At 33.9% G+C, this 25,645-nt stretch overlaps 3 protein-coding genes across 10 annotated transcripts; 1 reads left to right on the top strand and 2 right to left on the bottom strand.

Moving 5' to 3' along the window:
* Positions 1–5,642: 5,642 nt before the first annotated feature.
* LOC140988115 (transmembrane 9 superfamily member 5-like) lies at positions 5,643–11,454 on the bottom strand. 4 transcript variants are annotated; one of them, XM_073457078.1, is made up of 8 exons: positions 11,120–11,261; positions 10,657–10,728; positions 9,900–9,959; positions 8,338–8,926; positions 8,097–8,228; positions 7,325–7,481; positions 6,751–7,235; positions 5,643–6,096 (listed from the first exon to the last, which is right to left on the bottom strand). In XM_073457078.1, the coding sequence occupies exons 3-8, from the start codon at positions 9,940–9,942 to the stop codon at positions 5,880–5,882; spliced, it is 1,623 nt and encodes a 540-aa protein (XP_073313179.1). In that variant the 5' UTR covers positions 9,943–9,959; positions 10,657–10,728; positions 11,120–11,261; the 3' UTR covers positions 5,643–5,879. The 4 variants fall into 4 exon arrangements, with proteins under 4 accessions (XP_073313179.1, XP_073313172.1, XP_073313155.1 ...); XM_073457071.1 differs by lacking the exon at positions 10,657–10,728 and adding an exon at positions 10,236–10,588 and having other exon boundaries at positions 11,120–11,244; XM_073457054.1 differs by lacking the exon at positions 10,657–10,728 and having other exon boundaries at positions 9,919–9,959; positions 11,120–11,454.
* Positions 11,455–12,345: 891 nt separating this feature from the next.
* LOC140988134 (uncharacterized) lies at positions 12,346–14,507 on the top strand. The gene is made up of 2 exons (XM_073457091.1): positions 12,346–13,670; positions 13,749–14,507. Exons 1-2 carry the CDS (start codon positions 13,380–13,382, stop codon positions 14,370–14,372), a joined length of 915 nt encoding a protein of 304 aa, XP_073313192.1. The 5' UTR covers positions 12,346–13,379; the 3' UTR covers positions 14,373–14,507.
* Positions 14,508–16,890: 2,383 nt separating this feature from the next.
* On the bottom strand, positions 16,891–22,703 carry LOC140988090 (transmembrane 9 superfamily member 5-like). 5 transcript variants are annotated; one of them, XM_073457041.1, is made up of 8 exons: positions 22,368–22,509; positions 21,905–21,976; positions 21,148–21,207; positions 19,586–20,174; positions 19,345–19,476; positions 18,573–18,729; positions 17,999–18,483; positions 16,891–17,344 (listed from the first exon to the last, which is right to left on the bottom strand). In XM_073457041.1, exons 3-8 carry the CDS (start codon positions 21,188–21,190, stop codon positions 17,128–17,130), a joined length of 1,623 nt encoding a protein of 540 aa, XP_073313142.1. In that variant the 5' UTR covers positions 21,191–21,207; positions 21,905–21,976; positions 22,368–22,509; the 3' UTR covers positions 16,891–17,127. The 5 variants fall into 5 exon arrangements, with proteins under 5 accessions (XP_073313142.1, XP_073313116.1, XP_073313108.1 ...); XM_073457015.1 differs by lacking the exon at positions 21,905–21,976 and adding an exon at positions 21,599–21,836 and having other exon boundaries at positions 21,167–21,207; positions 22,368–22,494; XM_073457007.1 differs by lacking the exon at positions 21,905–21,976 and having other exon boundaries at positions 21,167–21,207; positions 22,368–22,703.
* Positions 22,704–25,645: the final 2,942 nt, after the last annotated feature.

The raw sequence follows: 25,645 nt of genomic DNA, 5'->3' as shown, positions 1-25,645 counted from the left end.
GGAGCTTTAAAACCCAAAGGTATTTAATTACGGGTCCAAATTCCCTAGCCTTGTTCAAGTTTTAATTTTTTTCTCCTCCTCATTATTTAAAAAAAAAAAAAAAACAATTTAAGGATATGTCGAATGTGCTTACATTGCTCACAATATATGATTCCAATAACATTATTTGTGCTATCCAATCAAGCCTTTGCTTATTTAAATAGAAATTCGGTCTTTATTTTTTTAAAAAAACTGGTTCTTTCGTTTTTCTTGGTCCCTAACAAAAACTGAATAAAGCTAATAGGTTCCAGTTCCAAGTCAGTTAAAATTCAGCTCGAATTCGATGATTTTAAATACAAATTAAATATTTTCAGAGACTATTCAAAAAACTCACGAGCTGCTTTGGTTTGCTTACTCCAAGACATGTTAAAGTAGACTCATGAGATATATTCAATTTGAGGCTCCCCAATTTGGTGGGTTGGATAATTTCCCCATCTCCAACATAATTATTGCTTTAACTCAAATTTTCACCACCACCTCATAAATTCCATTATTATATTATATTCAACTATTAAATATGATTTTTCAAAACTTTTAAATTATTTTATAAAATAATTTCTGATATTATTCATCATATGTCGTGACAACTCTATTTCCCCGAAACAAAACCAAACGAACAATTTATTTTACCAAATATTGTTTTTTTTTTTTTTCAAAATATTTCTTTACAACTCTTCAAACAAAAGCAAAGAAGCCCAATGTTACTGATCTTATTCTCGATCATCAAAATGTTCTCTCTCAATCTAAGGTGAAGATAAGCAAGCCAGATGCTGCAATAAACACTACTTCATTCAGATGGTCTCTGTCCCAAAACAGGAATATCCTCATACCGCTTCTGGAATACATCAAACACCGCAATAAACAACATAGATCGACATAAGCAGTTCACTCGACACGAAAAAGAGATTCAATGATAGATTCAAGAAAGGAGTAGAGATAACGTCAAGTACCGCCCCACAAGAAGGTTAAACATAAAAATAGGTTCAAAACCAACACTACACATTGTGATAACCTTATACACAAATATTCCTTGCCCAAATTTTTGTCAAGCTGATAGCTTACCAGCCGACCTGGTATCCTAATTTTGTTTTCAGATCAGGTGGCACATTGTCATATGAGTTCGTTAACAAATAAACTTTAATTTTTTAAAAAAACATCAATGCTCATAATTTCTTGTATGACTCAAGATTATCAACATTTAAAACCCGTAGGAATGATACTCAATTTCAGCTCTTGTCAAAGGTGTGTTAAGAAAGAACTTGAATCTCCAGCCAGCGTAGCACTTTGCGCACCCAAAGTGAGGTCCGAAAACTTTATGTCATAGTTTAAACATACAGTAGCTAAATAAACATATTTAGGAATCAACTTACCCCGCACCTAAATTGAAAATTGGTAATTAGCAGCACTTTCATAAAGTGTCGAAGAGAACACTTGATGAAACCTTCAAAATGAATTCACTATTGAACCTACAATGTATCAGAGTCCTGAATTGAATCACTTCTACGTCTTTAAGCAGACAACGAGAAAGAAGATATCATATAAATCCTCCTATGGGCATCTTATTCCGTCAAAAACACCGGGGAAACCTTGAAATATGTCCTAAAGATCACATAAATCTTCTAATTCATTTCTATACACACGTTATCAACAACAAATGAGTGTAGTCAGTGTACTGAGCCAATCACTGAACAAATAGAAGAATGAAAAAGGTGAGTAATGATAGAGTCTAATTTCTGAGGATTAAATTAACAACTAAGTGACGCTACTGAATCTTGAAGCAATCCTAAGGGCTAAGACCATCTCCAACCTACAGCACTACATTCTGCACTACAATATCGTAACACTAAATTCATCTCCAACCTATCTACACTACATTCTACACTAAAAAAGAATATTCTCAGAATATTCTTATAATATTAATTTTAATTCAATAATAACTATTTATAATTCCATTACACAATTATACATAATAAATATAATTATATTATTTCATTATTTATTAGAAAATCGATTAATTATTTTATATAAATAAAATAATTATTTAATGATACAAATATTTTATTTCAATATAATCATTGAAAACGATATAAATATTTATTTCAAGAATAAAATACAATACAAGCATAACATTATATATAAGTTAAAAAACATTGAAAATGATACAAATATTTATTTTAAGAAATAAATACGATACAAGCACAATATTAAATATTAGAATTACTATATTCTTCCCATAAGTGCTCAATTAACGCATTTCGTAGTTCATAGTGAGCATCTCTGTTTTTTATTTTCTTATACCGAGAGAGAAATTCTTCGAATCTTGTACTTTCGTCATTGACCACCATTTCCACATCGGCAAGCGGTGCTTCCCTTGCATCTTCAATTGGTGCACTGAGGTCACGTTCATCTTCAATAATCATGTTGTGCATGATAATGCATGCTGTCATTATATCATGCAAATTGTTTTTACGCCACGAACGTGCTGGATTTGCCACGATTGCAAATCGAGATTGAAGAACACCAAATGCTCGCTCCACATCTTTCCTACACGACTCTTGTTTCATAGCAAAATATCTTTTTTTCGGTCCAAGTGGGTTACTGATAGTTTGCACAATAGTTGACCACTTTGGGTAGATACCATCTGCTAGGTAATAGCCAGTATTATATTCTTTGCCATAAATAGTATAATTGGCAGGAGGAGCAATGCCTTGAGCCAAATTTGAAAATATATTGGATGCCTCTAAAACATTGATGTCATTATTTGATCCAGGCATACCAAAATATGCGTGCCATATCCAAAGATCATAATCGGCCACTGCTTCTAAAATAATTGTTGGAGACCCACTTCGACCTGAATATTGCCCAGCCCAAGCAGTAGGACAGTTCTTCCACTTCCAATGCATACAATCCAGACTTCCCAACATTCCTGGAAAGCCTCGTTGTTTACCAATATGCAAGAGTCGAGCAACATCGTTGGCTGTTGGAGCTCGTAAGTACTGGGCTCCAAAAACTTCCACCACTGCTCGACAAAACCGTTGCAATCATTCAATTGCAGTTGACTCTCCTATTTTGATGTATTCATCGGTCGCATCCGCGGCCATGGCATATGCTAACATTCGAATTGCAGCTGTTGCTTTCTGATTAGTTGATAACCCTAGTCGTCCCAAGCCATCACTGCGTTGTATGAAGTAGCTATCATGATTCTTGACACCATCCACAATGTGAAGGAATAGATGACGAGACATCCGAAATCGTCGTCGAAAAATACCTTCATGAAATCTGGGATTTTCAGCAAAATAGTCGTTGAACAAAAATAAAAATATTAATTATATAATTAATATATAATAAAATATTAAATATTTATAATTATTTAAAAACAAATAAAAAAATTAAAAAAAAAATAAAAGAGATGCTGCTTTGTACTGCGCCACATCTAGAGTGGGTTTTAGGACAACTCCAGTCCAGCACCATTTTTGGTGCTGGATTGGAGTGAAAAACCTTGCTCCACAATGGAGTTGCTCCATTGTGGAGCAAGGGTTGGAGTTGCTCTAAGACACCATATCAAACTTAATATATTCCCATTTTCTCACATACATTTGTTGAACTTGATAAACTCATCACAAACAACTAAAAAAATTTAGTGTTACTTGTAGTCTTTCCCGAAAAAGTTATAATGCAACACAAATGTAAAACTCCAAACCTTTCACCAAAAACTGAATCGCACTCAACAAAATCAGCTCAAATTAGTGTTAAAAGAAAAATAACATACCCCGAAATTGTTGTGCTACCGAAGCCTACGAATTCCATAGTCCACCGCCTGAAATCAGAGCATGGACTATGAGTAAAAGAACAACCTAGCATAACAACTCATCCTACGAAACTTCGAAATAGTCAAAACTATAGCTTCACAGTACCAAATTGAAATCCATTCAATAGAACAAATTTACGCAAAAAAGGCGTGAAGATGCTTACACGTTCCTCGAGGAACGCGCCGACGACGACGAAGGTGACGTAGATGGGAGTGCGGCGCATAATCAAGCTATACATCCCTTCCCAAACGACGCCGCTTCGCCTAGCCGCCGGTTCCATTGTGGTTGCTCTGTAACCAGCAAAAGCTAATACTCGGAATCTTCGTCCGAGTAATGAGAGATGGAGCGTGGAGATGATTAATTTCAATCCATGTATTTTAAAATTCTTTCATTATTAATTATGATTAAAATAATTTTTTTAAAAGTAAAATAAAATTTATTTTACGTTATATATTTTATAATTATAATAAATAAAAAATATGCATGAGAATCGAGCTCACTTATAAATTTTTATATAAAAAAAACTATTAAGTAGGTGTATTTTCATTCGTGTTGATGCATAATATTTACATAATTTCGAACGTACCGTACATTTTTTATTTTAAATTAACAAATTATATTTTTGAAGTGGTTTAATCTTTAAACACAAAATTATTATATTTATTAATTTTAATGACGTAAGAACCAATACCCACGATCATTCGATATACACGAGTAAACTTTTTTTTAATTACGAAAATACTATTTTGATATCTGATATATCAGCAATTTTATCTAAAATATTACCTCTCCATAATACTCATATTTTATGAAAAATAATAAAATAAAAACTTTAAAACCTAGATATTAAATATAATCATGCTTTACATAAAACATTATCATAAATAAAATTATATATTATATTGTCCATCATTATCTCGTGTCACAAAACAATAACTTATTATTAATTTTTACCTATTATCAAAAAAATATAAATACAAAATTAGTTTTACTTTTGTTTACAAAAGTATTTTTAAAATATTATTCAACGGATGCCGACTACATAGATATTAGTTCTTTAAATTAAGCGATTTCCTAAATATCATTTCTAAAACTAAGATCTAATATATGATCATTAACAATATTTATCTAAATTTTAAATGACTTACCATTCCTTCTACTTATTCCATTAACCTGTCAATCTAAGATATGTCGGATTGATTGCTTGTTTGATATCATCTTCACATGATCAAACCATGTTAGAGGTTTACATATAATCTTATATCTTTTACGAGGTACACATAAATAGCTCATAGTCCTTTCATTTCTATTTATATCCTTGCGTTTTTGACATGCATTCATCTTAACATACGCATATCTGTTACCATAATTTTATGAACGTATAGTTTTGTAATGGCCCAACACTCCGGGCTATAAAAGCATCGCTGATCGAACAACAGTCTTGTAACTTTTTCCTTTCAATCTTGCATGTATCCTAGACTCATGATGTCATTCTTTATTTCATTCACCCTGCTTTAATCATATGATCTATATCATTTTTGATGTCCTCAGTTTTTTGGATTATAGATTCTAAATAGCGAAAAACTACACACTCTCGACTTCTCGACCGTCAATCTCAATTGGGCTATGCATTCGTCTAGATTTAAGACTAAAGTTACAAGCTAAATATTTCATTTTTGAACGACTAATTCAAAAACTTTTCATGTCATCCGTTTACTTTTTTATTTACACATTTTTTAGTTTTGTCTATCAGGACAATATCATTTGTAAACACATATGAACTAAGGTCAATCAAAGAGTAAAAATGATAAAATAAATAAAAAAACCGGGGAAACTCACCAGTAAACACAAATTGTGTTTCATAATTTACCGTACAAATACATTTCACTCTATTAAATTTCAAGTTTATCATATGTTGTTCATCAAAATGGGATAATTTGGAATACGGTCTTGTAGTCTATCTATTATCTCCCAAAATTTGTGTCAGACGCTTATCATCTTTGAATTGATCTGCCTTTGTCAAAATGAAGCTCATTCCTTTTTGACAGCACGGTATATCCGCCGAACAAACAGGGACGACACCCGAAAACTTACTGTCCCTAGCATCAAGAAGAATGCATAGCACATGAGCAAGCTGTACCCAAAGAAGAAGGAAGTCTGGAGGATGCCATTCATATTTGATTTGAAGTAGAAGTAGATGCAGTAGGCAAACATGAATAATGCTGTGGAGCCTCCTCGTAACACAGACCTGATTCAATCATATGAGGACCTGATCAGTAGTAACACACTTGCCTTGCCTTTATGCAATCACGATTTAATAGTCATGTATGGATAGGATAACAATAAATGGGAAAAAAGCATATACATCACGGCCGTAAAATTTGAATTGTGCTGAAATCTCTTGTTTTCAGTATTATTTACACGCACACATGTTTTTTGCATTTCTGTATGTTATTTGTTGACTAAAAATTCTGCTCAAATGTCACAGATACCACCAAAAAGGGTTGTAAAAGGAAATTCATCCTATATTCGAGTTCTTCACTGTTTGCTTTCTCATACCAATCGAGCAGAAGGCTCCAAATTTTTCCAGACTTGTAGTCCTAATAGGATTAGAGAGCATGCACTGAAGATGAAAATCTTGTGACTTTCATTTTACTCATCTAGGGGTAATTGTAACATTTGAGCATAACTATGTAGAAAAAAATGTGGCTAAATGCAAAAAACATGTCTGCATGTGAAAAAATTCCAATATAAAGGGATTTAAGTGAAGAGTTTGAAAGCACATTTCGAACTTCAACAAGGTGTTTTATGCAATAAACCCCAAATTAACCCCAAGATTCAGGCTCAGAGAACAAGAAAAAATGTATCCACAGTACTAGTTATTCATAAAGAGAGAACGCACCGCCAACACCATTCATGGTCCTCCACTGCCAGCTGAAAATACGTCAAACACACACTGAGCAATGCAGTAAGGATAGCTAGAATTATGAATGTGACAAGCAAAAGGCTGGGAGCTGTGTAGATTTTATGGCCCCAGATAGTTGAACACAAGAGGTTAAACTCCATGATAATGGCACCGAATGGTAGAACACCTCCAAGAAACATTTGGACAGGGGTTTTACGATACCAAACTAATTGTGGAATCTCCCTTGGGATTTTCTTTGTGATGGAAGATGATTGGATTTCAGTTCTGTAACGGTTTCCAATCACAGCACCAAGGATAAGTAATGGAACTGCAACGAGTGTACATACAAGAAAAATGACAAATATGGTTCCGAGTGGAAGAGCTGCAGTGACCCCAAAATATGCCGCCAGTATATTGAGGAAAAAAGTCGTGAAAAGAACAGGAAGGAAAAAGATAATCCCTGCCAACAGAACACTTTGTTCCTGCAAATATCATGCCATGGTCACTTATGTATGCAATTTTAAGAGCGAATATCAATTTAACAATCTCGTGGAGAATCACAAAACATTACCCATCCTGTTTTGGAGTATTGATTGCAGAGAGATGCAGAGTTATAGCCAGCAAGAGCCGATGAAAGAACGTAAGAAATGAAAATTAGACTAGAGAGGGCACCACGGTTATATGGATAGAGGATTCCCAGAAAAGCCAAAACAGACAAGATCAAAACCCTGTCGGATCAGAAAACGGTTATTCGAGTGGCTCTTAAAGCAAATATGAAAATTATACATTTTCCGTTCCTCTTTATAGATTTCACATATAAGTCAACCTTAGGCTCAATAGGCTAAACTACAATTGAAAAGCATATAATAGTAACACAAGAAAAACTACTGCAAATGTAGTTCATCCTCGAAGAAAAAATACATTTCTCAAATTTGTGAAGTATTTTATCACACATATATAAATAATCTATGGGGTGACTATTATCCTAATAAGTTGATGAAGACAGATTAAATATGGCATGATCCAACACCAATGCAAGAAAACATGCATCGAACCATGCCAAGCGCCATGTTATGTTTTCACCATTATTGATTCTTTAATATTTTTTGCTACTAATACTTAAATTCAAAAAACAAAACAACCATACAATGCAGATAAGCTATTTATACTTGTTAGGTAGAGACGGGATGATGACCATGTACTAAGCAAACACCAATCTTGGCCTGGTTTCAACGAAATTGAAAATGAAATGTAGCCACCGAGACACTACAAGTCAGGTGACAGATTATTTGGTGTTTTGAACGAAATTTCAAGTAAAGAAAAATGGAAAAAACAAAGCGTACATAAACAACAATTGGGTGCCAGAGCCCACGACAGCAGATAACAATGGTAGATTTGTGGGACATCTGAATACGTCCCCGTGAATATGTTTCCAACCAACTGCTTTATCCTCCTCTTCATCTCCGATCGAACCTCTGCAAATATATATAGAAGACAAATAAATTAAGTTAGATACTTGGCTTTCAGGTCCCGCAAAACCAAGATTTAGCAGGAAAAAAAAAGTACAGCACCAAAGAGAATTACTTTCTCAAATTGTACTTGAGATGCCGCTTATAAAGCACAGTAAGCAGCCCCATGAGAAGAATGACTATACCAAGTGAATTCACATAAGTGAACATATGAATTTGTTGGAATACAGGCAGTAAGGCAGTTCTCGAGTATCTATCCATTCTGTTCTTGTATGGCGTAGAGATTTCATGCCAGAACACGGAATAAGTGAACTTGACATTGATGTCAGCGTCTTCTGATACATCTACTACATGATTTGGCTCACTGAAAGCATGAATTTCAATGACATGGTTGCCGTTGTAAAGAGCATTAAACTGAACATGGGTGAACAGAAAATACTTTGGCCCCTTACTGTAAGGATTCCATCTTTCATTTTCAATTTTCCCAATGAATGCCCACAAGGGAAGGTCATCAAAGTACATTTGATAGTAAGAATCACTCACTATAGCATCCCTGAATTTAGTAACATTTTCCCTATCAAGCTTCTGGTGGCAAAGAACAGTCTCTGTTTTGTTCACCGAAAATTCCAACTCATATAAAGCATTTTCCAGCCGGTCACCATTCAAAATTTCCCCAAGATTCTCCGTCTTTTCAAACAGTTGATCTGGAAAGGAGGAAAGGAATAAGACATGAAGCTGCTAAAAGATGCTAAACCTGCCAAATGGCTTAAAAATATTTGCTAATGAAATTTTTCCAGGCAAAAAAAACGCCAATGAGAAAAAATTTCGATAGTTTTACGAATGAAAACATGTGGATCGGTTTGAAAACATGCATTAATTCATAATGCAGCATTATTTCTAAAATTTAAGAGGGCAAACCTGAGGATCATGTTGAGAAGAATGGGAGAAGTAAATATCATTACACCTTAAAAAAAAAAATTATTTACAGGATTTGTATATCTCTTTGTTAAACTACACTGGGATCATTTGTACTCTAGTAAAGGAAAATAAGAGAGAAAAACTATACATCTAACTACACATTACTTCTACCAATCCTTTCGCGTCATAATGGCCACAAGAGCAATTGGCTCCAACACATGGGAGAATGTTATGATCCCACATAGGTTGCACATGAATTTGTGGAATGATAAATAAGTTCTTTAAGGCTCTTCCATTTAGAAGATTAGAAATTACTAATTGGGTTCAGCCGTATGCTCAGGCCCATAGCTTAACATTGATGTTGTCGTTGATAACCAACATAGCAAACCATTGAGCCAGTATCAATAAGATGATCCTCACTCATATTACAAGCTAAAATAAGCTGTATGCGCTTAACACTGATAAGTAAGAGAAAGCCGTCCAAGGTGGAGCCCAGTGGCACATTTTCACAAGTCATGGGAACTTGATGATTACCCATTGGTAGCACAAGAAATTGTGGAGTCGTTAACTACTTGGGAAAGCTATTCGACCAAGAATGCTAGTATTTGGAGCTAGTGGCTTATAGCCTTGCAGAATATTCTAGCAAATGTCAGAATAGAAGAACAATAAAATAATGCACAACCAAATAAATTCAAGTTGATGATTTGATGATGCTGGTACTCGTTATATGCATCTTCCAGCTAATAAAAAAGGAATTACATGTAGCCTTCTTGCTAACCTGGATGACAGAATAGCAGCTCATAATACCGGTATGTTTCACTGCAAAAGCATAACAAATAAAAAGACATAGGAATGAGATAAATGAACAGTGTGCTATGAAGATGTTAGTTGTATTGCACTTGCAGAAACTTCAGGTTCTAGTTATATCAAAGTTCCACATTTTGAGAGAGCATTATAGGCTACCCTAAAAGAACTCGTACTCCTAAATTTCTTTCTTGAGATATAAAACCTGAGGCTATCAGGTTGCCACTTACCATTCATAAATATTCCAGGATAGACCTGGACTAAAGATGAAAACACTACAAAGGTTCTTACAGATTGTTCCGAGATAAATAAGGATTTATTCTTTAGCACCACAAAGTTCCCTTGGACAATAATTAACTTTAATCAAGACAATGGGATTCTCATTTCAACTCGCTCAGAAAAATACCACACGCATGAGGATGATGACCAGAAAGCCAACTCCACTGGTGACAAACAATCTTTTACTTCAGCAGACTGATGCCACAACAAAAGTAGACTAAAATGAACCATCTAATATAATAAGAAAAGGAGGACGGTCAACCTTGATGAGAATGTGAAAAACACAAAGGCTTACAAGCAGAATATGAGAGTTTCCATACCAAATGTCATGCCATAAAACTGAAACTTCTCATATCACTCTTATGCTGCATCAAGGATCACAAAATTAAAACTTGGGATGGCATTGGAGAGTGAAATTGGTAGCGAATTGGACCTTGATCAAATTCTTGCCCTAGTTTGTTATTTCCTATATCAAATTAATAATGCCCAAGTGCTGTGCAGTCAACTGGCAATCATAATTCATCATTCTAATAGTCATGACTAAAAAAATGGCGAATTTAAAATAGACAAATATTATTAATCACCATAGCAAAGAATTTCACAAATGAAAAACAACATAATATGACTGCCTCAAAACATGCACAACATTGCATTGGATCAACACTCATCTTAGCACCAAGAACAAAAGCAGTGTCAAGGACACAAAAACGAATGATTTTCAGCTCGACATGGAATTAAAAGTCCAAGAAAAACAATTCGAACAGCTCACAGCTCACGCCAACCATAACCCACAAAATCAAGCACACCAACTTGCATCCAAAACGCAAATGTGACAATAAAAGAATTCAATGATTAAGATAGATCAAAATCAGGACAACAGGAAGGAAAAAAATCACCTGGGATTATGAAGGGGACCAATCTTGTTGACAAACAGAGGCACGCGATCTCCTACATTGTAAGTGTTGGAAGCATGAACTGAACCACACAGCAAAAGCAAAAAATTGCTTAGAAAAAGCAAATTCAAGACTCCCATTCGCTATGGAATTTGATTTCTTTCTAATATGCTCTCTAGTCCACGATGGAAGAGAGAAGAAGGTGTCGTAGAGTGGCGCCATGGGTAGTAGAGAAAGGTCAACGACTGAAATGCGACTTTCCGTGGAAATCCTGTGGGGAGCATGAGAAATCGCATTTGCAGCCGCGTCTTTTTGAATCGCCTTTCAAGATTGCTATTGGCACTTATCCTAAGGATTAAGTCGAATCTAACCACGGTTTTAAATATCGATAGTTCGGTTCAAATGAAAGATGAAATAGTTACCAAATCGTTCAGATACGGCTCCGAATGAATGGCAAGGGGCCGGGTACCCAGTCCCGCATAGACGGGTTCAAATATGATCAAATGGGTCCGAGACCCGAGTCCGAGACAGGTCTCGATTTGCTTAGATTCGTCCTGTATAATATTATTAATTTGACAAGTTCATAGGTCCAACTCGAATCGGATCAATCGGATTTAAGGCGGATTTGGGTGAGACGGACCACGAGTCTAGACTTTTTTTGTGGGTGGGTCTCGGATCAGTACCAATGAAATTAGTAAACGTGAAAGAGTAGCCTTAAGATCGGGTAAGTTTCTAATAGGTGACTAACAATATATTATTAGGATTTTATGGTCAAAGCATTTCAATAATTCATCCATAAGGTGGATAATTTTAGGCAAAAGTAACATATATGAATGATTTAATTTTTAAAATTATAGTTTGAAAAATATCGTGAAATATATTTAAAAAATAAAAAAAATTAGATGAAATTGTAAATTGACCAACAACATACGAAAAATATACAAATTATATAATAAAAATCATAATTTTCTCAGGCGTAGCATGTAATATTATTATTGTTCTTTAAAGAACATCAAAGACTCCCTATGTCAAACATCGCGATGACAAAAATTGGACCGATTCGATTAACGTTATTTCCTTTTTAGAAAATTGAAGAAAAATGCCGAGACGATTTGATGTAGGGTTATAATTTTATTTAACACAATAAAAAATTCACTTCGTATGTGTAATATATGATAATTTTCACGCACTTCATGCATGTATCATAAATATTATTATTANTCATTCAATTGCAGTTGACTCTCCTATTTTGATGTATTCATCGGTCGCATCCGCGGCCATGGCATATGCTAACATTCGAATTGCAGCTGTTGCTTTCTGATTAGTTGATAACCCTAGTCGTCCCAAGCCATCACTGCGTTGTATGAAGTAGCTATCATGATTCTTGACACCATCCACAATGTGAAGGAATAGATGACGAGACATCCGAAATCGTCGTCGAAAAATACCTTCATGAAATCTGGGATTTTCAGCAAAATAGTCGTTGAACAAATTCTGATCGGCTATTTCTCTATCGCGGTGAATTACAATGTGACCTGGAATGGATCCTCTTCTCGGACCTTCGTTAACTTGTTGATTGATGTAGGTGTGTAGTATCGTATTGCGTGCATGAATATGGCTAATGATTGCTCCTTGAATCTCATCAATGGCTTTATCGATGATCAAATAATTAGTTATTTTATCTTCATTATCGGATAATGACGATGAGCCTGATGAAGAATTCATTTTTTTTAATATAAATTGTTTGAAAAATGTATACCACGAATTAGAGTTTATATAGAATTTATTACGATAATATGGATGAGATTTCCTATCTCGAAATCTTTCCATCCATAGAATTAGATTTCATTAGATAAGGAATCTCATCCAATGGCATATATCTCTTACCATGTGACTCAACGGTCACGAGGAAGGCAGAACTGCAATTTGAGTTTGTCCACTAGTTATTAATGAATAAAGAAAGGTATATAGTAATAGAATTTGGTGTTTGATAAAAGAATTCTACCAAATAAATAACTTTTAAAATGTCAGGCATTTGCTTTTGGTGATCTCATCCTTGTACCATCCGTAGGATTAGATTTTGGTAATTTCATCCGACGGATGGTACACAGATGAGATTTCAGAGCCTGATATCCATCGAAATCTAATCAAACGACTATCATTTCTTTTGCATATTTTCTAAAGATAATCCGAAATACTATAAATAGTAACATTTATATTCAAAACATATCAATACACCTATAAGCATATTAGCGAAAGATAGATGGAAGAAAGTTCAAGAAAGAACTACACCGTTGATGAAGATAAGTTTTTGTGTCATATTTATCTTGATGTTTCACAGGATCCCATTATAGGTATAAGTCAATCGAGAACTCAATTCTGGTCTCGGGTTGCTGAGAAATACAACAAAGAAAGAAGAAGTGATTTACATCCACGACCTCAAAGATCAGTTGAGAAGCGCATGGGAAACATCCTCACTTCTGTTGCCCGTATGAGAGGATGCATTCGACAAATTGAAAACCTCAAGCCTAGTGGTGCATCTGAACAAGATATCGTAAGTTATTTTTTTAAAAAAAGTTATGAGTCATTCACATTCAAATTTCTTAACTAATTTTTAATGGTTTTTATGTAGATGAACCGCGCAAAAGTACTGTATATACAAGACAGTAAAGATAACAAACCATTTTCATTTGATCATGTGTGGGATATTGTGAAGGATTGTGAAAAACTTTCAGGAGATAAAATTTCGATAACCAAAAAATCTAAACTACGTGCTACTAATCTGGATACTTCACAGTCTGATACTCCAGCTGAAGAATCGCCACAATCAGGTTCACCTAGCTTCTCTGCATTTGCAATACATTTAAATGACGACAATATTGATGACAGTTTTCAAAGACCAATTGGAGTGAAAAAAGCCAAATTGAAGAAGAAAAGAGATGAAGATATTTCTCAAATTCAGCGTACAATGGAAGAACAACATCGCGAACTTTTGGATGTTTTGAAACAAGGAACCGTTGAAAGACAACAAAATTATGACCTTCAAAGGATGAGACTTCAACAAGAGGAAAGAAAAATGGAGGATAGAATTTTATACAAAGATTTGAGCAAAATCATTGATCCAAATTTGCGTGAATACACTAGAACTCAACAAGAAAAGATTTTGCAAAAGAGACTTCAAGCTGAAAATCGAGACAACTTTGGATCTTATTTTGGCGATATTGGAGGATCAGGATCTGGTTTACCAGATTACTAAATATCATTTAATAAATTTTATTGTTTGTATCGTAATTTTGTTGTTTGTTTGTTGTTGTTTTTAAAATTATTTCGTATTATGTTGTAAAATGTATCATTTTAATGTACTAGTAATATAATTTGGTTGTTTATTAAATTAATTTAATATCTATTTAATTTTAAAAAAAATTTAAAAAAATTTAAATTAATATTTAAGTTTCAAGAGGAAATTATTTTAAAATTTTAAAAAATAAAAATATTAATTATATAATTAATATATAATAAAATATTAAATATTTATAATTATTTAAAAACAAATAAAAAAATTAAAAAAAAAATAAAAGAGATGCTGCTTTGTACTGCGCCACATCTAGAGTGGGTTTTAGGACAACTCCAGTCCAGCACCATTTTTGGTGCTGGATTGGAGTGAAAAACCTTGCTCCACAATGGAGTTGCTCCATTGTGGAGCAAGGGTTGGAGTTGCTCTAAGACACCATATCAAACTTAATATATTCCCATTTTCTCACATACATTTGTTGAACTTGATAAACTCATCACAAACAACTAAAAAAATTTAGTGTTACTTGTAGTCTTTCCCGAAAAAGTTATAATGCAACACAAATGTAAAACTCCAAACCTTTCACCAAAAACTGAATCGCACTCAACAAAATCAGCTCAAATTAGTGTTAAAAGAAAAATAACATACCCCGAAATTGTTGTGCTACCGAAGCCTACGAATTCCATAGTCCACCGCCTGAAATCAGAGCATGGACTATGAGTAAAAGAACAACCTAGCATAACAACTCATCCTACGAAACTTCGAAATAGTCAAAACTATAGCTTCACAGTACCAAATTGAAATCCATTCAATAGAACAAATTTACGCAAAAAAGGCGTGAAGATGCTTACACGTTCCTCGAGGAACGCGCCGACGACGACGAAGGTGACGTAGATGGGAGTGCGGCGCATAATCAAGCTATACATCCCTTCCCAAACGACGCCGCTTCGCCTAGCCGCCGGTTCCATTGTGGTTGCTCTGTAACCAGCAAAAGCTAATACTCGGAATCTTCGTCCGAGTAATGAGAGATGGAGCGTGGAGATGATTAATTTCAATCCATGTATTTTAAAATTCTTTCATTATTAATTATGATTAAAATAATTTTTTTAAAAGTAAAATAAAATTTATTTTACGTTATATATTTTATAATTATAATAAATAAAAAATATGCATGAGAATCGAGCTCACTTATAAATTTTTATATAAAAAAAACTATTAAGTAGGTGTATTTTCATTCGTGTTGATGCATAATATTTACATAATTTCGAACGTACCGTACATTTTTTATTTTAAATTAACAAATTATATTTTTGAAGTGGTTTAATCTTTAAACACAAAATTATTATATTTATTAATTTTAATGACGTAAGAACCAATACCCACGATCATTCGATATACACGAGTAAACTTTTTTTTAATTACGAAAATACTATTTTGATATCTGATATATCAGCAATTTTATCTAAAATATTACCTCTCCATAATACTCATATTTTATGAAAAATAATAAAATAAAAACTTTAAAACCTAGATATTAAATATAATCATGCTTTACATAAAACATTATCATAAATAAAATTATATATTATATTGTCCATCATTATCTCGTGTCACAAAACAATAACTTATTATTAATTTTTACCTATTATCAAAAAAATATAAATACAAAATTAGTTTTACTTTTGTTTACAAAAGTATTTTTAAAATATTATTCAACGGATGCCGACTACATAGATATTAGTTCTTTAAATTAAGCGATTTCCTAAATATCATTTCTAAAACTAAGATCTAATATATGATCATTAACAATATTTATCTAAATTTTAAATGACTTACCATTCCTTCTACTTATTCCATTAACCTGTCAATCTAAGATATGTCGGATTGATTGCTTGTTTGATATCATCTTCACATGATCAAACCATGTTAGAGGTTTACATATAATCTTATATCTTTTACGAGGTACACATAAATAGCTCATAGTCCTTTCATTTCTATTTATATCCTTGCGTTTTTGACATGCATTCATCTTAACATACGCATATCTGTTACCATAATTTTATGAACGTATAGTTTTGTAATGGCCCAACACTCCGGGCTATAAAAGCATCGCTGATCGAACAACAGTCTTGTAACTTTTTCCTTTCAATCTTGCATGTATCCTAGACTCATGATGTCATTCTTTATTTCATTCACCCTGCTTTAATCATATGATCTATATCATTTTTGATGTCCTCAGTTTTTTGGATTATAGATTCTAAATAGCGAAAAACTACACACTCTCGACTTCTCGACCGTCAATCTCAATTGGGCTATGCATTCGTCTAGATTTAAGACTAAAGTTACAAGCTAAATATTTCATTTTTGAACGACTAATTCAAAAACTTTTCATGTCATCCGTTTACTTTTTTATTTACACATTTTTTAGTTTTGTCTATCAGGACAATATCATTTGTAAACACATATGAACTAAGGTCAATCAAAGAGTAAAAATGATAAAATAAATAAAAAAACCGGGGAAACTCACCAGTAAACACAAATTGTGTTTCATAATTTACCGTACAAATACATTTCACTCTATTAAATTTCAAGTTTATCATATGTTGTTCATCAAAATGGGATAATTTGGAATACGGTCTTGTAGTCTATCTATTATCTCCCAAAATTTGTGTCAGACGCTTATCATCTTTGAATTGATCTGCCTTTGTCAAAATGAAGCTCATTCCTTTTTGACAGCACGGTATATCCGCCGAACAAACAGGGACGACACCCGAAAACTTACTGTCCCTAGCATCAAGAAGAATGCATAGCACATGAGCAAGCTGTACCCAAAGAAGAAGGAAGTCTGGAGGATGCCATTCATATTTGATTTGAAGTAGAAGTAGATGCAGTAGGCAAACATGAATAATGCTGTGGAGCCTCCTCGTAACACAGACCTGATTCAATCATATGAGGACCTGATCAGTAGTAACACACTTGCCTTGCCTTTATGCAATCACGATTTAATAGTCATGTATGGATAGGATAACAATAAATGGGAAAAAAGCATATACATCACGGCCGTAAAATTTGAATTGTGCTGAAATCTCTTGTTTTCAGTATTATTTACACGCACACATGTTTTTTGCATTTCTGTATGTTATTTGTTGACTAAAAATTCTGCTCAAATGTCACAGATACCACCAAAAAGGGTTGTAAAAGGAAATTCATCCTATATTCGAGTTCTTCACTGTTTGCTTTCTCATACCAATCGAGCAGAAGGCTCCAAATTTTTCCAGACTTGTAGTCCTAATAGGATTAGAGAGCATGCACTGAAGATGAAAATCTTGTGACTTTCATTTTACTCATCTAGGGGTAATTGTAACATTTGAGCATAACTATGTAGAAAAAAATGTGGCTAAATGCAAAAAACATGTCTGCATGTGAAAAAATTCCAATATAAAGGGATTTAAGTGAAGAGTTTGAAAGCACATTTCGAACTTCAACAAGGTGTTTTATGCAATAAACCCCAAATTAACCCCAAGATTCAGGCTCAGAGAACAAGAAAAAATGTATCCACAGTACTAGTTATTCATAAAGAGAGAACGCACCGCCAACACCATTCATGGTCCTCCACTGCCAGCTGAAAATACGTCAAACACACACTGAGCAATGCAGTAAGGATAGCTAGAATTATGAATGTGACAAGCAAAAGGCTGGGAGCTGTGTAGATTTTATGGCCCCAGATAGTTGAACACAAGAGGTTAAACTCCATGATAATGGCACCGAATGGTAGAACACCTCCAAGAAACATTTGGACAGGGGTTTTACGATACCAAACTAATTGTGGAATCTCCCTTGGGATTTTCTTTGTGATGGAAGATGATTGGATTTCAGTTCTGTAACGGTTTCCAATCACAGCACCAAGGATAAGTAATGGAACTGCAACGAGTGTACATACAAGAAAAATGACAAATATGGTTCCGAGTGGAAGAGCTGCAGTGACCCCAAAATATGCCGCCAGTATATTGAGGAAAAAAGTCGTGAAAAGAACAGGAAGGAAAAAGATAATCCCTGCCAACAGAACACTTTGTTCCTGCAAATATCATGCCATGGTCACTTATGTATGCAATTTTAAGAGCGAATATCAATTTAACAATCTCGTGGAGAATCACAAAACATTACCCATCCTGTTTTGGAGTATTGATTGCAGAGAGATGCAGAGTTATAGCCAGCAAGAGCCGATGAAAGAACGTAAGAAATGAAAATTAGACTAGAGAGGGCACCACGGTTATATGGATAGAGGATTCCCAGAAAAGCCAAAACAGACAAGATCAAAACCCTGTCGGATCAGAAAACGGTTATTCGAGTGGCTCTTAAAGCAAATATGAAAATTATACATTTTCCGTTCCTCTTTATAGATTTCACATATAAGTCAACCTTAGGCTCAATAGGCTAAACTACAATTGAAAAGCATATAATAGTAACACAAGAAAAACTACTGCAAATGTAGTTCATCCTCGAAGAAAAAATACATTTCTCAAATTTGTGAAGTATTTTATCACACATATATAAATAATCTATGGGGTGACTATTATCCTAATAAGTTGATGAAGACAGATTAAATATGGCATGATCCAACACCAATGCAAGAAAACATGCATCGAACCATGCCAAGCGCCATGTTATGTTTTCACCATTATTGATTCTTTAATATTTTTTGCTACTAATACTTAAATTCAAAAAACAAAACAACCATACAATGCAGATAAGCTATTTATACTTGTTAGGTAGAGACGGGATGATGACCATGTACTAAGCAAACACCAATCTTGGCCTGGTTTCAACGAAATTGAAAATGAAATGTAGCCACCGAGACACTACAAGTCAGGTGACAGATTATTTGGTGTTTTGAACGAAATTTCAAGTAAAGAAAAATGGAAAAAACAAAGCGTACATAAACAACAATTGGGTGCCAGAGCCCACGACAGCAGATAACAATGGTAGATTTGTGGGACATCTGAATACGTCCCCGTGAATATGTTTCCAACCAACTGCTTTATCCTCCTCTTCATCTCCGATCGAACCTCTGCAAATATATATAGAAGACAAATAAATTAAGTTAGATACTTGGCTTTCAGGTCCCGCAAAACCAAGATTTAGCAGGAAAAAAAAAGTACAGCACCAAAGAGAATTACTTTCTCAAATTGTACTTGAGATGCCGCTTATAAAGCACAGTAAGCAGCCCCATGAGAAGAATGACTATACCAAGTGAATTCACATAAGTGAACATATGAATTTGTTGGAATACAGGCAGTAAGGCAGTTCTCGAGTATCTATCCATTCTGTTCTTGTATGGCGTAGAGATTTCATGCCAGAACACGGAATAAGTGAACTTGACATTGATGTCAGCGTCTTCTGATACATCTACTACATGATTTGGCTCACTGAAAGCATGAATTTCAATGACATGGTTGCCGTTGTAAAGAGCATTAAACTGAACATGGGTGAACAGAAAATACTTTGGCCCCTTACTGTAAGGATTCCATCTTTCATTTTCAATTTTCCCAATGAATGCCCACAAGGGAAGGTCATCAAAGTACATTTGATAGTAAGAATCACTCACTATAGCATCCCTGAATTTAGTAACATTTTCCCTATCAAGCTTCTGGTGGCAAAGAACAGTCTCTGTTTTGTTCACCGAAAATTCCAACTCATATAAAGCATTTTCCAGCCGGTCACCATTCAAAATTTCCCCAAGATTCTCCGTCTTTTCAAACAGTTGATCTGGAAAGGAGGAAAGGAATAAGACATGAAGCTGCTAAAAGATGCTAAACCTGCCAAATGGCTTAAAAATATTTGCTAATGAAATTTTTCCAGGCAAAAAAAACGCCAATGAGAAAAAATTTCGATAGTTTTACGAATGAAAACATGTGGATCGGTTTGAAAACATGCATTAATTCATAATGCAGCATTATTTCTAAAATTTAAGAGGGCAAACCTGAGGATCATGTTGAGAAGAATGGGAGAAGTAAATATCATTACACCTTAAAAAAAAAAATTATTTACAGGATTTGTATATCTCTTTGTTAAACTACACTGGGATCATTTGTACTCTAGTAAAGGAAAATAAGAGAGAAAAACTATACATCTAACTACACATTACTTCTACCAATCCTTTCGCGTCATAATGGCCACAAGAGCAATTGGCTCCAACACATGGGAGAATGTTATGATCCCACATAGGTTGCACATGAATTTGTGGAATGATAAATAAGTTCTTTAAGGCTCTTCCATTTAGAAGATTAGAAATTACTAATTGGGTTCAGCCGTATGCTCAGGCCCATAGCTTAACATTGATGTTGTCGTTGATAACCAACATAGCAAACCATTGAGCCAGTATCAATAAGATGATCCTCACTCATATTACAAGCTAAAATAAGCTGTATGCGCTTAACACTGATAAGTAAGAGAAAGCCGTCCAAGGTGGAGCCCAGTGGCACATTTTCACAAGTCATGGGAACTTGATGATTACCCATTGGTAGCACAAGAAATTGTGGAGTCGTTAACTACTTGGGAAAGCTATTCGACCAAGAATGCTAGTATTTGGAGCTAGTGGCTTATAGCCTTGCAGAATATTCTAGCAAATGTCAGAATAGAAGAACAATAAAATAATGCACAACCAAATAAATTCAAGTTGATGATTTGATGATGCTGGTACTCGTTATATGCATCTTCCAGCTAATAAAAAAGGAATTACATGTAGCCTTCTTGCTAACCTGGATGACAGAATAGCAGCTCATAATACCGGTATGTTTCACTGCAAAAGCATAACAAATAAAAAGACATAGGAATGAGATAAATGAACAGTGTGCTATGAAGATGTTAGTTGTATTGCACTTGCAGAAACTTCAGGTTCTAGTTATATCAAAGTTCCACATTTTGAGAGAGCATTATAGGCTACCCTAAAAGAACTCGTACTCCTAAATTTCTTTCTTGAGATATAAAACCTGAGGCTATCAGGTTGCCACTTACCATTCATAAATATTCCAGGATAGACCTGGACTAAAGATGAAAACACTACAAAGGTTCTTACAGATTGTTCCGAGATAAATAAGGATTTATTCTTTAGCACCACAAAGTTCCCTTGGACAATAATTAACTTTAATCAAGACAATGGGATTCTCATTTCAACTCGCTCAGAAAAATACCACACGCATGAGGATGATGACCAGAAAGCCAACTCCACTGGTGACAAACAATCTTTTACTTCAGCAGACTGATGCCACAACAAAAGTAGACTAAAATGAACCATCTAATATAATAAGAAAAGGAGGACGGTCAACCTTGATGAGAATGTGAAAAACACAAAGGCTTACAAGCAGAATATGAGAGTTTCCATACCAAATGTCATGCCATAAAACTGAAACTTCTCATATCACTCTTATGCTGCATCAAGGATCACAAAATTAAAACTTGGGATGGCATTGGAGAGTGAAATTGGTAGCGAATTGGACCTTGATCAAATTCTTGCCCTAGTTTGTTATTTCCTATATCAAATTAATAATGCCCAAGTGCTGTGCAGTCAACTGGCAATCATAATTCATCATTCTAATAGTCATGACTAAAAAAATGGCGAATTTAAAATAGACAAATATTATTAATCACCATAGCAAAGAATTTCACAAATGAAAAACAACATAATATGACTGCCTCAAAACATGCACAACATTGCATTGGATCAACACTCATCTTAGCACCAAGAACAAAAGCAGTGTCAAGGACACAAAAACGAATGATTTTCAGCTCGACATGGAATTAAAAGTCCAAGAAAAACAATTCGAACAGCTCACAGCTCACGCCAACCATAACCCACAAAATCAAGCACACCAACTTGCATCCAAAACGCAAATGTGACAATAAAAGAATTCAATGATTAAGATAGATCAAAATCAGGACAACAGGAAGGAAAAAAATCACCTGGGATTATGAAGGGGACCAATCTTGTTGACAAACAGAGGCACGCGATCTCCTACATTGTAAGTGTTGGAAGCATGAACTGAACCACACAGCAAAAGCAAAAAATTGCTTAGAAAAAGCAAATTCAAGACTCCCATTCGCTATGGAATTTGATTTCTTTCTAATATGCTCTCTAGTCCACGATGGAAGAGAGAAGAAGGTGTCGTAGAGTGGCGCCATGGGTAGTAGAGAAAGGTCAACGACTGAAATGCGACTTTCCGTGGAAATCCTGTGGGGAGCATGAGAAATCGCATTTGCAGCCGCGTCTTTTTGAATCGCCTTTCAAGATTGCTATTGGCACTTATCCTAAGGATTAAGTCGAATCTAACCACGGTTTTAAATATCGATAGTTCGGTTCAAATGAAAGATGAAATAGTTACCAAATCGTTCAGATACGGCTCCGAATGAATGGCAAGGGGCCGGGTACCCAGTCCCGCATAGACGGGTTCAAATATGATCAAATGGGTCCGAGACCCGAGTCCGAGACAGGTCTCGATTTGCTTAGATTCGTCCTGTATAATATTATTAATTTGACAAGTTCATAGGTCCAACTCGAATCGGATCAATCGGATTTAAGGCGGATTTGGGTGAGACGGACCACGAGTCTAGACTTTTTTTGTGGGTGGGTCTCGGATCAGTACCAATGAAATTAGTAAACGTGAAAGAGTAGCCTTAAGATCGGGTAAGTTTCTAATAGGTGACTAACAATATATTATTAGGATTTTATGGTCAAAGCATTTCAATAATTCATCCATAAGGTGGATAATTTTAGGCAAAAGTAACATATATGAATGATTTAATTTTTAAAATTATAGTTTGAAAAATATCGTGAAATATATTTAAAAAATAAAAAAAATTAGATGAAATTGTAAATTGACCAACAACATACGAAAAATATACAAATTATATAATAAAAATCATAATTTTCTCAGGCGTAGCATGTAATATTATTATTGTTCTTTAAAGAACATCAAAGACTCCCTATGTCAAACATCGCGATGACAAAAATTGGACCGATTCGATTAACGTTATTTCCTTTTTAGAAAATTGAAGAAAAATGCCGAGACGATTTGATGTAGGGTTATAATTTTATTTAACACAATAAAAAATTCACTTCGTATGTGTAATATATGATAATTTTCACGCACTTCATGCATGTATCATAAATATTATTATTATTATTATTATTATTATTATTATTATTATTATTATTATTATTATTATTATTATTATTATTCTTTTAAAGTGAAAATAAAACTGTCCATGATAACAAAAATTGAATTAAATAACATAAACTCTTTACTTTAAGAAATCGAAAAAAAAAAGCCAAGACGATTAAATACATTCAATTATAATTTTTTTTTATCATAATCAAAGATTTATCGCTGATCATACCGTTTCATGTTAGACAATAATAAAAAAAAAATAAGTTTTTAATTCAAAAAAATAGACCACTTGAATAAAATTTGGAATCTGCTTTTCCAGGTAGGGTCGCCCATATAACTGGTTGGCTCATAAATAAAAGCCACCAAACAATTATGTTTTTTTTCTTAAAGCAATTTCAAAGCAAGGATTTTAGGTGAATTCCTGAAATCTCTCTTCAAATTCCAACGAAATTGGCATATTATAATATATAATATTGCATGAACTAGCACCATACGTCGTCTCTTTTTCAGATTTTGGATATATTTGTAAAATATATGACATAAAGAATTCATATTTATTATATTTTCTATATATATATATATATGACATGAAGTCCCCCGAGTTGAATGCAAAGCTCAAAAATATATAAGTTTAGTTAGAATTCAACTAAATCTGAGTTATTAGTTAAGTTTGAGCTCGGTTTGTTGAATTCAAAATTGACCATGTTCATGAACATCTTCAAACAAAGATCAAAACCAAGTGCAATTTAAGTAGCTCGTCATAGAGTTCTAGATGTAAGTTTGAATATTGGTAAAACGTAAGATCACTTTGCAAGATATATACTAAATTTGAGTCGAAGTTAAATAATCGAGCTCTTGAAATATTAGGGTCGTCTCAATTACTTTTCACCAACAAGAGATTGTCTTGAACTTGCTCACAATATATATTAGGCTGAGGCAAGGAGTCCTTGGCCTTCATGTGTCAAGCCTGTCCCAGAGTCTAGAAATAAACACATAAAAAAATATGTGTACCAATATAGGTTAATAATTATTCTTATTTTAACACATTAATAGTAGATAAGTATTTATCTGAATTTTTTAAATTAAATATTTGGGAAATTTCCTGTTCAATTTAACATTATTTTTAATCGTCATTCGACTTTTATTATCAAGTGTAACACCTCCCTTATTATTTTCTTTTGACTCTTGTTACGATTATGATATGTTAAATTAACTAGTACGCTCTCAAAGACTTCCAATCCCTTAAAATAAATCGTTCTTTCACGTATTGACTGTGTTTTGAGTTTTTTCTTTAAAATTCGGGGTACTGTAAGTAACAAAGTTTAAATGAAATTTTACCCATTTGTTCGAAATATGAAAAGCTAATAATTCTCTAGAAAATCTTTAAATATTGGGAAAGAAATGCTAACTTCAATTTCTCTCGACTCAGGGGCGGATTTTGGATTTGAATTGGATTGAAACTAGTAATTATCGCACGAGAAGCAGCTAGCCGATTAACATATATACCTTTGGACTTAAATTTCAACCAAATGAACGTTAGATTCTTGAAATCCCATTTTCCATTTGAAGAAAAGGTCTTGAGCTCCTTCTAAAATATCACAAATTGAGCTAAAATGTTACAATAATACCTATTTCTTGAAACATTTCTCCATGTAAAACGGGCTAGTGGTGTTGTTAAAGGGGACCGACACATCTCAAGTTATTAATTTTATATTTATATTCCATCCAATTAAATAAATTTTTTTAAAAAAAATCTTATTTAGAAAAATCCACCTACGTTATCAAACTATTTTCTTTATGGCTAAACTTTATAAAATATTGGTTGGGGGCATGTCAATCAAAAGCAAATGTTGGAGACTTTAATCCAAAACATACAAAATTAATATTAATTGACATATAATAAATCCCACCTCTTAATTATATAGATATCATGCATGTTTCTATTTAACCTAACCCCTTTGCCCCCTAGTTTCACAAAATAATAGTAATTTGTTTCGCCATAATGTTAGATATTATCAGAAAAAATTAAATAGATCCACTACTTACAATAGGAAGAAATATGAGGACTTTCAC

The sequence above is a fragment of the Primulina huaijiensis genome, chromosome 1, assembly GCF_012295235.1.
Source record: "Primulina huaijiensis isolate GDHJ02 chromosome 1, ASM1229523v2, whole genome shotgun sequence".
Lineage (NCBI taxonomy): Eukaryota > Viridiplantae > Streptophyta > Magnoliopsida > Lamiales > Gesneriaceae > Primulina > Primulina huaijiensis.
The sequence above is the reverse complement of the archived record's forward strand: the minus strand, read 5'-3'. Positions and strand labels throughout refer to the sequence as shown.